This window comes from Populus alba, chromosome 1, assembly GCF_005239225.2.
Source record: "Populus alba chromosome 1, ASM523922v2, whole genome shotgun sequence".
NCBI classification, from domain to species: Eukaryota; Viridiplantae; Streptophyta; class Magnoliopsida; order Malpighiales; family Salicaceae; genus Populus; species Populus alba.
This window is the reverse complement of record NC_133284.1, coordinates 42,223,131-42,239,619: the sequence shown is the minus strand read 5'-3', so window position 1 is coordinate 42,239,619 and position 16,489 is coordinate 42,223,131. Positions and strand designations below refer to the sequence as shown.

The 16,489-nt window shown below is 35.5% G+C and overlaps 1 protein-coding gene and 1 long non-coding RNA gene across 2 annotated transcripts; both read left to right on the top strand.

Moving 5' to 3' along the window:
- The first annotated feature begins 10,736 nt into the window (after window positions 1-10,736).
- On the top strand, window positions 10,737-12,001 carry LOC118062697 (glutamate receptor 2.4). The gene is made up of 2 exons (XM_035076532.2): window positions 10,737-11,179; window positions 11,445-12,001. The coding sequence occupies exons 1-2, from the start codon at window positions 10,924-10,926 to the stop codon at window positions 11,999-12,001; spliced, it is 813 nt and encodes a 270-aa protein (XP_034932423.1). The 5' UTR covers window positions 10,737-10,923.
- Window positions 12,002-14,546: 2,545 nt separating this feature from the next.
- On the top strand, window positions 14,547-15,862 carry LOC140955382 (uncharacterized). Its single transcript, XR_012169397.1, has 3 exons — window positions 14,547-14,571; window positions 15,301-15,731; window positions 15,774-15,862. It is a non-coding gene; the product is annotated as an uncharacterized lncRNA (long non-coding RNA).
- The last annotated feature ends 627 nt before the right edge of the window (window positions 15,863-16,489 follow it).

Sequence of the window (16,489 nt, the reverse complement as noted above, 5' to 3'; positions counted from 1 at the left end):
TCATTATAATGGGTGACCTACCCAAATGGAAAAAATATGATGAAGTGTGGTCTCATTGTAATGGGTGACCTACCCAGATGGAAAAAATATGATGAAGTGCGGTCTCATTGTCATGGGTGACCTACCCGAAAATGGAAAAAATATGAAGTGGGGTCTCATTATAATGGGTGACCTACCCAGATGGAAAAAATATGATGAACGGTCTCGTTGTGATGGGCAACCTACCCAAATAGAAAGAATATGAAGTGCGGTCTCATTGTAATGGGTGACCTACCCAAAAATGGAAAAAATATGAAATGTGGTCTCATTGTAATGGGTGACCAACCCGGATGGAAAAAATATGATGAACGGTCTCGTTATGATGGGCGACCTACCCAGATGGAAAAAATATGATATGACAAGTGTGAAAAATAGGACTTACCTGGCGAAGTCCTGAGGGGATGATAGAAGAAGGGCTGGAAAACTTGGTGCTTCCTGATAAGTCCCGATCATAGGATTTGAAAACTCGGTGTTTCCTGACTGCGAGGGTTGAAAACTCGAGGCTTCCCGATTGCAAGGTTGATCTTGTCATTTCTTTGGGATTTTCCTAATGTTAGGGTTCATCCCATCGTCCTTTTATTCCATGATCGAAACCGATTCTTTATTATCATCACCACCATGCTTCTTTCTTTTTCCAATATCTTGCTGGACCTCCTTAAGGATTTTCCTGTAACAATTCAAAAATATATGCAAATTTTTTTTTTGTTTTTTTTGTTTTTTTTGTTTTTTTGTTTTGTTTTTTTTTTTTTAGGTTAGATGACATGCATGCATCCTTACCTGTTTTGAAATATAGGTCCCCCCCTCTTTGATGCTCCATCGTCATAGGGTGCCTTTGTTTTCATTCCAAAGCTTTCCTTGCTCTTTTGATGCATTGACTCATTCATGTGCAAGCCATCCACTCAGCTGTAAATGTAGTGCCCAACCTGGGCTGTTTTCGACAATTACTGCTTGCATCGTTCATCAAGCTTGACCCTGCCCCCAAGTGTGGTACTGCTTGATTCATCATGAAGGATTTTCTCCTGGCTTCTTCTGAGAATTATCCTCTGATTGATTGTGTGCATCATGCCAATACCCATCACAATTGTTAATCAGTCATGAACTTGCCTCTATTTGAAACAGTACTCTTTAAGTACATGTTATCATCAGCCTTCTTGGAACTCATTCAGTCATCCAATCATGCATCTCATAGCTTGCAGTACAAAGGCTCATGGTTGTATGCTCAGTGCTCTTCTCATAGACTCCTTTCAACTCTTCTAATCAGATTGTGAAAAGAAATGTCTCGGCCTCATCAATGATGCTACTTCTATCACCCATACTCATGCGGTGAAGTGCTTATCTAGCTTCAAAACAAATTGTCCCACACAGTCAGTCTTCGGGGTGGGTGCCTTTCTGACATTCATTCAATGCAGTTGTGTGGTAATGTCTGTCGATAACCATGTTTCAAAGGATGACAATATAAGATTGTCCTTCAAGTGCATCATTGTTCCACAGTCAGTCTTGGTGGTGTGCATATGTTCGATGTTCATTCAAATGCACTCACCCGATAACATCTGTCAGGAGTCATAGCCATGTTTCAGAGGGTGACCCAAGATGGAGATATGAAAATATCCTTCAAGTGCAGCGTTGCTCATCAATTGCTGCTGAAGTTCACTGAATCATGGATTGTCTTTGAGCAACATTGCCCCAACAATGATATGAATGCTCGTTCATCAGTTTATACTCAATGATGTTTTCCTTTGTCATTGTCAGATGATAATCATAACTTTCCGGGACTTTGATGACTCATCATCTGATTCTTTCTTTGCCCCCAGCTGATCTGGATACTGTTTGTTTCCCTTCTTAAGGTCCACTGTATTGCCCCCAGCTGCTCAACTTTTCAAGGAGTGTCGAGGACTTCAATGTCATTTCTATCAACGATTTTGCATACTCAATCAATGTTCTTCTGTGTTTGATAATCTTCCTTGTTCTGGAATCAACTCTCATATTTCAAAAATCATGTCTATTCAAAGTCTAGTTTGTTGAAATGAAATCAGAGATGTCCTTTTTTGGAAATCTTTTGAAAATCAAGCTTTTTGATCAAAGACCCAACACACGTTATTCGAAATACACAGTCCTTTGATTGTCTTGTATTTTGAAAACAGAAATCGACCCGTTGTAGGATTAAAATGGCTTTTTCCATGGTTCTTTGCATCAATTTGAATCCTTGATATTGGGTATATCATTTGATGGTCTGTGATGAGGTGACATTTTTATGAATTTCAAAAACAAGATGCTCAGGCTTTATTAAGAAAAGTTGTTTCTTTTCTTAGCATTTATTTTATCAGCATGCATAATAACTAGTAGCTTAATTTATGAAGTCACGACTCTTATAGAAAAACTCTTCAAGTTTTGAGAGCGCCATTTATCGGTTCAAATTTCTTGCTTGATTAAAAAGGGCTTTTAAAAGCACGTAATGCAGGCTATGGTTCATGGTTATGAAAGAAAGGCATTTCACAGGCTCAAATGGTGTTTGAGGGTTTCAAAGACCTAGGATCAACATCAATTATCCATCAACTCGTTTTCTATTGTTGTCTTTGTAGAGAAAACGACATAGAACCTTGTTAACCTCAAAGATCAGACTTCTATTAACATAAGTCATAATGCAAATCCACCTTTCCTTGATGAATAACCAACCTTAATCACCTGATAACATCAGAGACTTTATAATGGACACCAAAAGTCACGTTTACACCTTAGTTTTTTTTCTGGTATTGACTTTTGTTGTGCCTTTCCTTGATTGAAATTTCTTTTGCTCTTCATAGACTTGATAGGCGTTCTCCTTCCTTTATCTTTGACTTGTATTTAAGTGAGGGCAACTTCAACTTCTTCTTCTTCTTTTTTTTCATCATAGCCTTCCTTAAAAATTTCTCATATGCCCCTAGTCTATGTGTTTTCTTTTAGCTCTCTCTCTCAATCATTGGACCTTTGTTCTAAGCCTTCCCCTTTATCCATTAATTATATCAATGTCTCCAAAATATCTCTCATTTGCCCCCAGTATGGGGTGTGATCCTAGTCAGGGTTTCTTTTTTTTGAAAGAAAATATTTTACCAGGCTCAAAATGGGACTGCAAGGGATATAATCTTTAGAAAGTGAAGGATATCAAAGATGGCCTTTTCTCATTTCAAGCAAGGTTGGTTAAAACCGATAAATTTTGACCTCATCTACTGTAATGATTGGGACTTGTAAGAATCATGATTCACGAGTCCATAACTACCGAATCCACTACATGTCATTATGCATACTGTTAAAACTTAGCTATATGATGTGTGGTTCAGTTTCAGGGGGTATGAGTTCAAAATTGTTTGGTCACCTCATGTTATTTTCAAGTATCGAGTCATTTCTGTAATCAAAACACTTTTAATCTTTCGACTTGATTAACCTTTATTGCATGTTGGAGTTTGATCAAAACATTTTGTCAAAATAAAATGTTAAACATCTGTTGATTTCAAAACAACAAAAAGACAAAAGCAAGGCATGTTTCGTTGAAGGATGAGATGTGATATCAAAACAAAAATGCAAAATCCATAACAAAAATGCTTGACAATTTAACTCCTTCTTGGATCAGCTTCTCTGGCAATATCTATGTTTTGCCGAGCAATTCCAATCACTTGTCATTCTGAAAATGATTGATGACATTATCTTTCGCAAATTAAGCTCGACTCTTGAAACTCTTGCATCTGTTTACTAAAATGGTCGAGGACCCCACCATGACATCACATCTCTTATCTGGATTATACCACCTAGAAATTGGTGGTTGCATGGGATTTGTCGGAGTCAAGCAAAAATTCTAGAATCTGGCAGGTGTTGGCCGACAAACATAAGTGGCAGAGGAATGTCAATCTTGGCAAAGACACTTGAGCAATTGATGCTTGAGCGAGACTTGACTAGGCAAAGTAACTGAGGTTTCTCAATCGAGAGTCATCTTCTGATGCACCTCTCATCATTGTTCTGGAATCCATGGCAGATCCTTCAATCTTTCCCATCTTCATAGCTTGTTCAATTCTTCGGCAAATCCTCACAACATCATTTCAATCTTCCAATATTGTTGTGGTTGGTTGAGGATTGTCAGAAAACTTTCCAACAGCTTGGTAATCTTGGCAGCGCCCAGAAACTTGTAGTATCGCCACTACCGACATGTGGAATCATGCCTTATCTCTTCTATGGGAGAAAATGATGAACATGAATCTCCTCTATTTCCTCTTCGATTCTTCTTGAACGATGCATCAAACAAGCACCAATAGAGGGAGTTCTGCTCTGTTGAAGTTTGATGTCTGCTTGTATTTTTTCAGACCAGGTCTGGCTCTTCAACCTACTAAGATGTCTTCGTGCTGAAACTGATGAGAGAATTTTTATAGAGGGAGCTCTGCCACATTGAAGTTTAGTGTTTAATCATGGTTTTTCAGACCAGCATCTTGTGCTGCTGAAATGAAATTGAGCTCATAATCAGGGCAGCTTCCAAGCAGACTAATGCACCATGAACATGAGGCTAGTGGTCGTTTGATTACATTAGATGAGGTGGATGCGATGAACACTTAACAGTGCAACTGAACAAGAATCAGAATTGTCATTAGTTGATGATTGAAGGCATTGTTGATATTGTTCATGACGGAAAAGGAGAGATACAACTTCAATGGGATAGGAACAAGCAGTGTTCCCACAGAAAACTATGCAGACACTCTCTTTCCATTTGATGCTCAACACTTGTTCGAGCAGATCTGAGTCCCGCTACTTCACCCTTGATGCTCTCAACCTTAATCTGATACTGAAACTATATCTGACTCCTTTGTTCACTTCCATTATCTTTCTTCAATCTCGTGCAGCACAACTTGTACAGGGAACCTACGTTTCGACCCGGTTCATGCATGATAAATGTATGAACATGTAATCTATATGATGAACGCACCCTTCGAGAGGTGACAATATGGTCGTAACTCTTGTATGATGGACAAAAATCGTGATTTTTGCCCAAACTCTACAATGAAAATTTTCGGAGCAACGACCAACGTGTCACCCATAAGTCTTGAGTTCAAGATGCTTCAAGAAGAGTTTGTCCTTATGCAAAAAACGATCGCACATACAACCTAAGGACAAGTTCTATTCATTATGTGAACATGGGTAGGTTTTCTATCTGGTCTCAAAAGGGTCTCATATCTGCCCAGTGACGTTCTTCGTAAAGACAGTATGGGGGCGTTGCAAGGAATGGTTAAGGCACGTATACCCACCATTACCAAGCAGGCACTCAGATATGAGTTGGGTGTTTCACGCATCTGAACCCTGACCAATAGTCTTAGGGCAGATCGCTAGTTCCCCACCTAACCTAGAAGCTTGTGTGTGCTTTCAAAAATAAATACAGGTGATGCATGAGACAATTCTATAAAATGCATGGAAATAAATATTAACAAAAAAGATAAAAATGCAAAAACTTAAACACATCAAATATACAAAGCTTAGTCCAATAATGTCAGAAACAGTACCTTCCCCAGTGGAGTCGCCATTCTGTCGCACCCCAAAAATATCTCATTCGGCGCGCGGCATCGGGCTGACGATTTAAGTCTCGTTGTTGTTGTTTGTTTGAATTTGGTTCGTTGGAGTCGCCACCTAGTAATTGATTTCGGGCTACTAGGAAACCGGATGTACTGGTCTTGTCAGAGATTCGCGGGTAAAGGACTGGTTGTGGTTAGGGAAGTTATTAGCACCCCTAACGCACCCTACCTGAGGTAAGCTGCTTCATGGTTTTGACGTGTTAAAGAAGTTTTAATAATTGTCTTTTCATCGGAAAAGAGAAATATCACTTACGTATAAGTTAATAATTCTTAACCGTGATCCAATCAAAATATTAAATTCTTCTTTAATATCTGCAATTTTATCATTAAAAAAATAAAATAAATATATATAAAAAATAAAACACATACAAACACAGACATTCACTTTCACTATTTTTATTTCTTTTCTTTTTTTTCTTTTTTTCTTTTCTTTTCTTTTCTTTTCTTTTCTTTTACATCCATATTTACAAAATACAAATACAAATTCAAAATAAATAAATAAAAATTACATTAATTAATTTAAAAATTACAAAATAGTCCCTAGAACTCCAGAAATTGCAGGGAAGGACTTCTGCATCAGCTGGAACAGTGGCGGCGCGTCTCCCCACGCGCCACCGTCACTGGCGGCGCGTGGGTTCACGCGCCGCCGCAAGAAAAACACAACAACAGGGGGGTCTGGATCGACTTCTCCCCATCATCCTTTCGTCGCCGGCGGTGACCTGCAAAGCAAATCCCAAACCCAGCAAGCAGTTGATTTTAGTTTTTTGTTTTTAGATCTGCTTTTAATTTTTTGTTTTTCTCCGATCTGCTCCTTCTTCAGATCATCTTCTTCCCGGGTCAGTTCGTTAGGGGTTCCGTCTTCTTCTCCTCTGCTCCGGGTGGCAGATCTGGCGGTGTCTGTGGCGGTGGCAGCCGATCTATGGACGGCGCTGCTGGGGTTGCTGCTGTGTGGTCTTCACTCCGGTCGGTGGCAGCGGTGGCTGCTCTGGGTCGCAGCAGAGGGAGAGGCTGTCTTGGGGCTGCTGGTTGCTCGACCGCCGCTGGAGGCTGATTGAAGAGCAGAGGATGAAGCAGCGGCGGACCGATCCGGGTCCGTGGGGGACGCTGCCGCTGACGGAGAAGCCTGGCTGAGAGGAAAAGGTGGAGCTGGAAAAATGGGGAGAAAGAGCAGATGCCGGGAAGAGGACTGAGGGAAGTGGCTGTTTGGTTTTGTTTGGTGGCCGAAAGAGAAGTGAGGGGCAGTGGCTGAAGAGGACGAGGTCGGTGGGTGTTGGTCGGGTCTGTGGGGAGGAGACGGCTGTGAAGAAAAAAATCAAAACCGGGAGAGGGTTGCTCTGATTTCTCTTTTGGCAGAGGAGAAGTAGGCGGCGGCGTGAACAAAAAAGGTTCCAGCGGGGAGGGGCTGCTGTTTGGAAAAAATGGGGAGCCTTAGTCTTGGCCGGCGACTGGTGAAAAGAAAAATAAAAAATCCAAAGGGTGGGGGGCTCCGGCGGCTGCCTTTGGTTAGGGATGGATTTTAGGGTTTTTTGTGGTTTAGGGTTTTTTTGTTGAATTTTCTGGTGTTTCCAAAATTAGCCCCCCCCTTGTTTGAGTTAAAGACCAGTATTTATAGGCAAAAATGTTGCTAGGTTTTTCAACTTGGTCCCTCAACTTCTTTCTTTTTGTAAATTTTGATTTTTCTTATTTTTTTGTATTTTTTGAAACGAGCAATATCAACGTCGACTCAAATGCGGAAAATCAATGATTTAAAAATGATGCGTGAAAAGTCGAACACGTTTGAAAATCTTTTAACAATTTAAATTCTTTTTTAGACGACGTTAAAAATGCTAAAATGATGAAAATATATATAAAAAAAACATATTTTTTGGATTTTCATTGTTTTTCTCTATTTTTGGATTTTTTTGAAAAATATATCAAAAAACATGGGTCAAAAATTGGGTAGCAACAAGCATCAACAACTTTTTTCTCCTTTCCCTTCTTATACTTGATTTGATAGTTTAATCCTAACAGCTTGGTCAATCCTTTCTTCTGAATAGGGGTGTGGATTTTCTGATCAAGTAAGTATGTTAAGCTCTCATGATCAGTTTGTATAATAAACTGATCTTGTTCCAAATAATGTCGCCATTTGTCTACTGCCATCAGTATAGCCAAGTATTCCTTCTCATAGATAGACAATCCCAAATGTTTAACTCCCAAGGCTTTGCTCATGAATGCCAATGGCCTTCCCTCTTGGCTCAGCACTGCTCCAATTCCAGTGTCACAAGTGTCTGTTTCTAAGACAAAGGGCAGGGTAAAGTCAGGCAAGGCTAGGGTTGAAGTCTCACATAAAGCTTTCTTCAGATTTTGGAAAGCTTCCAATGCCCCCTCGTGCCATATAAAATTATTCTTCTTGAGCAATTCTGTCAAAGGTTTACTAATGACACCAAACTTCCTGATGAACTTTCAATAGTAGCCAGCCAAGCCAAGAAATCCTCTTAGCTCCTTGATAGTCTTTTGAATTGGCCACTCCTGTACAACCTGTGTTTTCTTAGGATCTGTGGCTACCCCTTTAGCAGAGATTATATGAGAGTAAAAGATCATAAACCTCTTTCTTGGGTTGTTTAGAGTGTATTTATAACCTTTTCTCTTTCCTCTTCGAGGGGTTGTAAGTCTTTTTTTTCCTCATCCAAGTGGGGGAAAGACCCTTACAATCAAAATGAATATTGATTGTAAGTCTATTCTTATACGACATTAATGTTGAGAGTGTTACATGCTTATGGAAGATGGTCTTACATCAATTTGTACATAATATTAATATTGATAGGATCATCCTTTATAATCAATATTAATATTAATTTGATGTAATGATGGTCTTTAGAGGTCATTTTGACTAGCTAGGGAGTAGGGAAATAATGACCCTAGATTCTCACTTTGGTTGATTGTATCTAAAGAAAAAACCTAGGCTAAAAAAAGAGTTGAGTTCGGCAATATGTTGAACACATAGGTGGTTGGGCTTGATGCATAGCCAAGCATGAGGGAGTTGGATCTAGTAAAGTACTGGATCCACATATCCTTGGGTCTATGTGTAGCCGAGCCTCAGGAGATTAGGTCTGATAAGATACCAGACCCATAAGTGCTTGACCTTGGAGTGTAGCCAAGCCCAAAAGAGATAGGTTTGGTAATGTGCTGGACCTACATATACTTGAGCTTGATGTGTAGCCGAGCCCAAAGGTGTTGAGTTTAACAAGATGCGAGACCCACAACTATCTAGGCACTTAGCCTAGATCGAAAAAGAGGAGGGTGTCATCTTTAACAAACATTTTTATAACGGGTTTTGGCCTTCAATGAGCTTTTTTTTTTTCTCTGTCCATTTTGTTTATGGGCTTTGTAATATAACCTTTAGTATGAAATACGTTGATCCTTCAAATATATTCTCACATGTAATGAAAGAGAATTCTTTAAAATAAAAGAATTCATAAAAAATATAATGGTAATATTAATAATAATTCTTTTTATAAAGCTCACATCCTCAAATAATTTTATTTTAATTAAATTTTAACTACATTTATAAGAAAATTATTAAAAATTTAAAGTTGAAAACGTTCACTAAATATAGTAATTTTATTTTCTAATTATTAACTACTTAATCAATTCTAAAAAAATATAGTAAAAATATTAAGTAAATGAATGAATAATACATGTGCGTGAAGCTCTAATAAGAAAATTCGTATAAATGGTCATTGCATAATTATTACTGAGTTTTCTTTATTTAAAACAAAAAAAAAGTTGAAATCGTAGTCAACCTTGATAAATTAGTGGTAGAAAAAGAAGGATTGGTTACGTGAAGAACTAGTTATAGAGCTGAAGAAGGAGTTGTTATGTTAGGATTGTTGTTAATTATTCTCTTCTTCTTATAATTACCTGTAACAGAATTGTAACCAATTCTAAATTACTTTATAACTGTCTTAGCAGCAGTTATAATAACTGTAATGACAATTACAATATATAGTTACTAAGAGATTATGTCAACCATTTATAACTTTCTTAATACTTGATGGATCATGACATGTTGCTAGATATTATATTTGATCTTCAATTATAAATGAATTAATTTTTTTTGAATTATAATAAATTCAAAGATAATTTATTAATCCTATTTTATTTAGAAATGTGATTCATATTTATGCAAACTTATTAGGAATCTAATAAGTCATACATATTAATAATTATTAGTAAATAAATATATTGGGATGATTAATAAAATGCAACTTAATTATGAATAAGTTTTAAAAATTAAAGATTATATTTAATTAATAGAGAAAATTACAATTTTAGACCAACAAAAAACAAGTAGGGACTTGATTGAATAATTTTTTAAAATTATTTTGAAATAATATATGTAATATTTTCCAGGAGCAAAGTAATATTTTCATTTAAGATATTATTTTGGGTCTGAAATAACCATTAAAACACTATAATCTTGAATTTGTGTTTAGGAAAAAATTAAAAGAAACAAAAAAGTTACATTAGTTTTATTTCTATTTTTGTAATTATACGAGAATATTTCCACATCAGTTAACTTCATGTGAACTTTCTATATGAATATACAATGCTATCAACATAAGCGATTTTTCCTCGAAGAACAACTTGTATAGATTCCAAACTTCAAGGATATTGAAGAATATTCAACGATTTTATGGGTATGTTCTGCCAGCCACCGTGTCCTTGCTTGGACAATGCATGCTTGTCTGTTACGAGGAAACTCCCCCACCCGGGACCAAATGCGATTAAATAGAAGACGACAAGACAGCTCGGAGAAAGACCCAAGGCATTGTTGACTATTGACCAGACTATTCTAAAATTCTAGCAGGATCTGCATACCTTATTGTCATTATTGCAGAATCTGGCATGCTTAGCAAGTAAACCAATTTTTACGGGAGAAATTCCTGGAATTTATAATGTCCCCCGCAGTATAGTAAATTAAAAAGATAGAAGTGTTTATATATATATATATATATATTAAAGCACGATTCTTAGATTAGACGCGTCTTTCGATCTCGATAAGACGACTTCACGTGAACTAAATATTCTATTTCAAATGAATATTCTTCCATTGGAAATGCATGGTCCTAATTAATTAACACTATATTGTTCAACGTTTCCGTAGTTTTGCTATATAGTATTTGTTTTAAATTCATAATATAATCCGTAATACGTAATGTTGACCAAGTAAATGATCAGACTACTAACTGCGCATATATGTGTATGTGTGTGTATGTAGGGAAATTAAGCTCGAGCTCTATGTTACTGCCTTGAAGCACAAATGAACATGTTTAACCATATGATCTTCTCTTTCTTTGCATTAACCTTTTTATTTATGCTGAAGAAAACAGCAGCAGAGGGAGTCCATGCACAAGGCATCAATATTGGTGCTATAATCGATATGAGTTCACGTATTGGTAAAGAGCAGAGAGTTGCCATGGAAATTGCAATGGAGGATTTCTATGGCACCGGCAATCAGACCTTGTTTCTTCACATTAAAGATTCTCAAAGGGATCCTGTCTGTGCAGCTCTTGCAGGTATTTATTTCGCTGGCCTATCTTAATTAGTACTATGAACTTACTTGTTTACATCATTGCAATGGAGTAGACATGTTTTGCCTCATCTTTAAACACGCAGCTAGCGGCAGGTAACTAATTGTTGCTAAATATAATACTTTTAACAACAATTAATTTAGTGCTGATGAATTACAATTAAACTTGGCTACTTGTTCTACTGAATTAGAGTGCAGCATTAATTTGCTCTTAAAAGATTTTTAATTCTATATGTAATTTGAGTAAACAGCAATGGATCTCATCAACAATCAACAAGTACAAGCCATTTTAGGACCACAGACGTGGGAAGAGGCGTTATCAGTCGCTGAGATCAGTAGCCAAACTCAGGTTCCAATTCTTTCTTTGGCTGACACCACTCCCAAATGGGCAACAGAGCGATGGCCTTACCTGCTTCAAGCTTCACCTAGCAAGCAAGAGCAAATGAAAGCCATTGCAGCTATTGTGCAATCATGGAATTGGCATCAGGTCACTGTAATATACGAAGGTACGGATTCATCAGCTATTGAAGTCACACCATCTCTCTTTAATGCCCTGAGAGATGCAGGTGTAGGAGTCATCCAAGGTCTAGTCCTCCCTACTTTTGCTTCTACCATTACGTTGTCTAAAGAGCTCGAAAAACTTAAAAGTGAGCAGCCCCACACAGAAAAATCCTCGTCTTTACTTTGTGTGGCCTTTCCACACAAGTCAAATACAATTCGGCGTGCATCCTATCGGTCTTCCACTTGCACTGTGCTTGTGGATTCGAGTATCGGACCTCCTACTCGTGACGAAGACGTTCTCCTATAAAAACGTTTCCACATTATCGAGCCACGAAAATCCCTGTGCACTTTCCATTGGGATATCAACGATCTGCGGCTATGAAATTAATTCCATCTTCCTCTGTAACCCAATATTCAAGGTATAATTTTCTGATAATTAATTGAGAAAGCGAAAAAGACATTGACAGCCTGAGAATCGAGAAAGTTGGACCTACAATACGTACGGGAATAAATCTCATAGCCGTCATTGGACCGTTGACAAGTATGTGATTCCTATTAGAGAATAATATAAATTATATTATAAAATCTCATATAATAATTTAAATTATTGAGTTGAGATAGTTATATAATATGATATCAGAACCTTGATGACTTAGTGGTAACGAGTTCGAATCTCACTATCCTTATTATTTGATAAAATTAAGTATAAGATAATGTGGACCTGTACAAGTGTTAAGCCCAAAAAGCTTTTACTTGAGAGAGTGTGTTATAAAATAATATAAATTATATCCTGAAACCTCACCTAATAGCTTAAGCTATTAGATTAAAATGATTCTTTAATAATTTCATGGCAGACATTACAAGTTATACTTCTAGTTGTCTCATATGTAGAAGTAGCAATCGTAGATTGGCCCCTCAGACATAGGATCTTGGCTCTTTTATTCATAGAAATAACTTGGATGGTTTCCTTCCTTGTATATATACATGGAAGAGAGGAAACGAGTAAAAATGGAGAAATTTCTCTTATCTTGTTTGGAAATGAGAATGGAAGAGAGGAAAGGAAAAAATATTAGGGTTAACAACAAAATATATTTTCTAATGGGATCAATCAGTTATCCCTTAAATCTGATCTATTCAGCTATGTACTTCTGACCAACTATAGAATTTAAAGACATATTAAATTTAAAATTTAAAAGGAGATATTAACAAAATTATAGTAAAAAAAAAATTGAAACACGAAAATTTCAATTTTTTTAGTTTCTTGATTTTTGACTTTATATGAAATTTATTTTTTCTTTTATTTTAGTTTTCTTAACTTCTATTTTTATTTTATTTTTAATTTTAATTAAGTTTAAATAAGATTTTATTTTTCCCTAAACAAAAGCAACTTAATTTGAAAGTCTTCTTTTTTCTTCATTAAGTTTTAAATATTAAATTTGATTAATCTGAAAATTTTTGGAGTTGCTACATGGATCATTAATGGTTTTTGTTAATAGAATTGGATGAACAGTGTAAGAAAGGATAAGATTGAAACTCTTGGATAAGTTTAATGTAAAATTGATAGTTGTGATAGGTGAGGGGTAATATTTTAATTAACCCAAAATACTAATTAATAAAAATGTTACTCCATTATCCTCGTTTAATCAATAAAAAACCAAATACCTTTTTTTAAAAAGAAAAGTTTTTTTTATTTTCTTTCCAAGCACTTTTTTTCACCTACCAAATAAACAAAAAATATTATTTCCACATTCATCCTTTTTGTTTTTTTTTATCCTCATATTTTATTTTCTTCAACAAGTTGTGAGGTTAAAAACTATACATATAATATTGATGATTCTCCAAAATTCTGAATGCAAGGGAAAATATATTTCATGGCACTTGGATTATGGATGATCACATATAAATGTCAATCTTCTATTCTTCATAGATGAGATTTCTAGGGGTTGATGGCAGAGTCTGGATTTCCAGCAAAACAATCCCTCTTGTGGATTTTTTGGGACCCTCTAATGATTAAGCAATGACTCTTATGAAGAGTTGTAGTAAATATACATTCAATTTCAGTATGTAATAAATGTTGAGAATTAATTATAGAAGAGTAAAAGATCATAAACCCCTTTCTTGGATTGTTTAGTGCGTATTTATAACCTTTTCTTTTTTTCTCTTCGAGGGGTTGTAAATCTTTTCCTTCTTCATCCAAGTAGGGGAAAGACCCTTACAATCAACATGAATATTGATTATAAGTCTATTCTTATATGACATTAATGTTGAGAGTGTTATATGCTTATGGAGGATGGTCTTACATCAATTTGTACTTAATATTAATATTGATAGGATCATCCTTTATAATCAATATTAATATTAATTTGATGTAAGGATGGTCTTTAGAGGAAATTTTGACTGGCTAGGGAGTAGGGAAATGATGACCCAAGATTCTCACTTTGGGTGATTGTATCCAAAGAAAAAACCTATGCTAAAAAAAGAGTTGGGTTTGGCAATACCTTGAGCACATAGGTGGTTGGGTTTGATGTATAGCCAAGCACGAGGGAGTTGGATCTAGTAAAGTACCAGATCCACATATCCCTGGGCCTATGTGTAGCCGAGCCTCAGGAGATTAGGTGTGATGTTTTGTATTAAAAAGATTGGAAAATACAATAAAGCCCTTGGAGGCTTAAAAAGAGGGTATAAATGATTGAAGGGTAGTGTGGTATTTGAACAATAATTGATAAATATATATAAGAAGAAGAAAAATAAAAAGAAGAAATGATCTGATTTTGAGAGAAAGAGAGCTACGGGAGACAAAGGGAAAAAGGAAGAAGAAGAAAAGAAAGGAAAGAAGGAAGGAAGGAGTAGAGAAGTAGAGGAAATAAGTTTAAAAAGGTAAGATTTATGGTTTGAAGTGTATAATATGTTAAATTTCGGTTTGATTAATTTTAGAGTTTTGAAGTTTGTATTTTGAGTTAAATGATGAATTAATTTGAAGGTTAGGAGTTGATTATTGTGGGTATTTGATTAATTAGTTGATTTTGAGAGATTGAATTGAAGGATAATGATTTTGAGTTATGATTTTGTTTTAAATGGTGAAATTGTGTTAGAAATCAGGGGATAATAGTAGGTGATCTGTTGAAATTCTGGGTTTGAGGTTGAAGATGACGAAAATTCAGTTTGGTCCCTCAATTTACGGAAATTGCAGTTTAGTCCCCGAACTTTGGAAATTTTACAGATTGGTCCCTGGGGCATAAATTGAGGTTCTGAACAAAACCGAGGATGATTTAAGGGCAAAATTCCAGTATAATTAATATTTGCAGTTTGGTCCTCCAATTTGATAAATTATGATTTGACCCCTAATATTTTGATAAAATCACATTTTGGACCTTGGGGCCTAATTCAAGATTCTGGACAAAGATAAGGACGAATTATGGATAAATTTCGGTATGGTTATATATTTACAGTTCGGTCCTCAAATTTTGGTAAAATTACGTTTTGGTCCCTGTTTTGGAAAATTGTCGTTTTAGTCCCTAAACTTAGGAGATTAAGCCTGGTTTCCTTTTATGCATTGGGATCTTTTGTTTGATTTGTTTTTGAGTATATTTCATATATTTATTGTAGGTTCTCCTAACGATCCTTAATCGGATTTTCGGGTCTTTCGTCTGACATTCCTTTAGTTCAGTATTTTCCGGGTGAGTGGAATAATCTTTAATATGCATATAATATAAATAAATATGTATGTTGATTATAAAATGAGTACAACTAGTAAATTTCTTGAATATTTATATATGTTGCTTTATTTTCCGAGTACTCATTTATTCTTGAATTTACATTCGCAATCTGATAAAGTAAATTCTATTTGATATGATATACGTTTCTTTGATGATTCTGTGAATATCTATTATGCCTTGATATGGGACTTGTCAGTAACTCCATGCTAACGGAGAATAGTTAGCCTGTGTGCACATAGTATTCTGTTACCTAGCTGGTGAGAGAGGCATCAGCCTGTGGTGATTGATCATCCCACAGTGGTCACCGACGGGTGTCATCTGGTCACCGACGGGTGTCATCTGGTCACCTACGGGTGTCATCAGGTCACCTTCGGGTGTCATCTGATCTCTGACATGTAATCCACTACGTTATGATAATATGTTACGTTATGATAATATGTTTAGTAAGTATATTAAGATAAATCATCTTGCAAATTATTAATATTTGAAATATCTGAAATGTATATTAAATGTTATTCCCTCACTGAGTTGGTTGAACTCACCTCTCATTTTTTAATATTATTTCAGGTTCTTAGTTTCTGGAACTTTGTTGAGTGTTTCCGCTTCTTCAGTTCTGGTCGGTATGCCTTTAGTATGAAATATGTTGATCCTACAAATATATTCTCACATATAATGAAAGAGAATTCTTTACAATAAAAGAATTCATAAAAAATATAATGGTAATATTAATAATAATTCCTTTTATGAAGCTCACATCCTCAAATAATTTTATTTTAATTAAATTTTAACTACATTTATAAGAAAATTATTAAAAATTTAAAGTTGAAAATGTTCACTAAATATATTAATTTTATTTTCTAATTATTAACTACTTAATCAATTCTTGAAAAATATAGTAAAAATATTAAGTAAATGAATGAATAATACATATGCGTGAAGCTCTAATAAGAAAATTTGTATAAATGGTCATTGCATAATTATTATTGAGTTTTCTTTATTTAAAACAAAAAAAAAGTTGAAATCATAGTCAACCTTTATAAACCAATGGTAGAAAAAGAAGGATTGGTTACTTGAAGAAC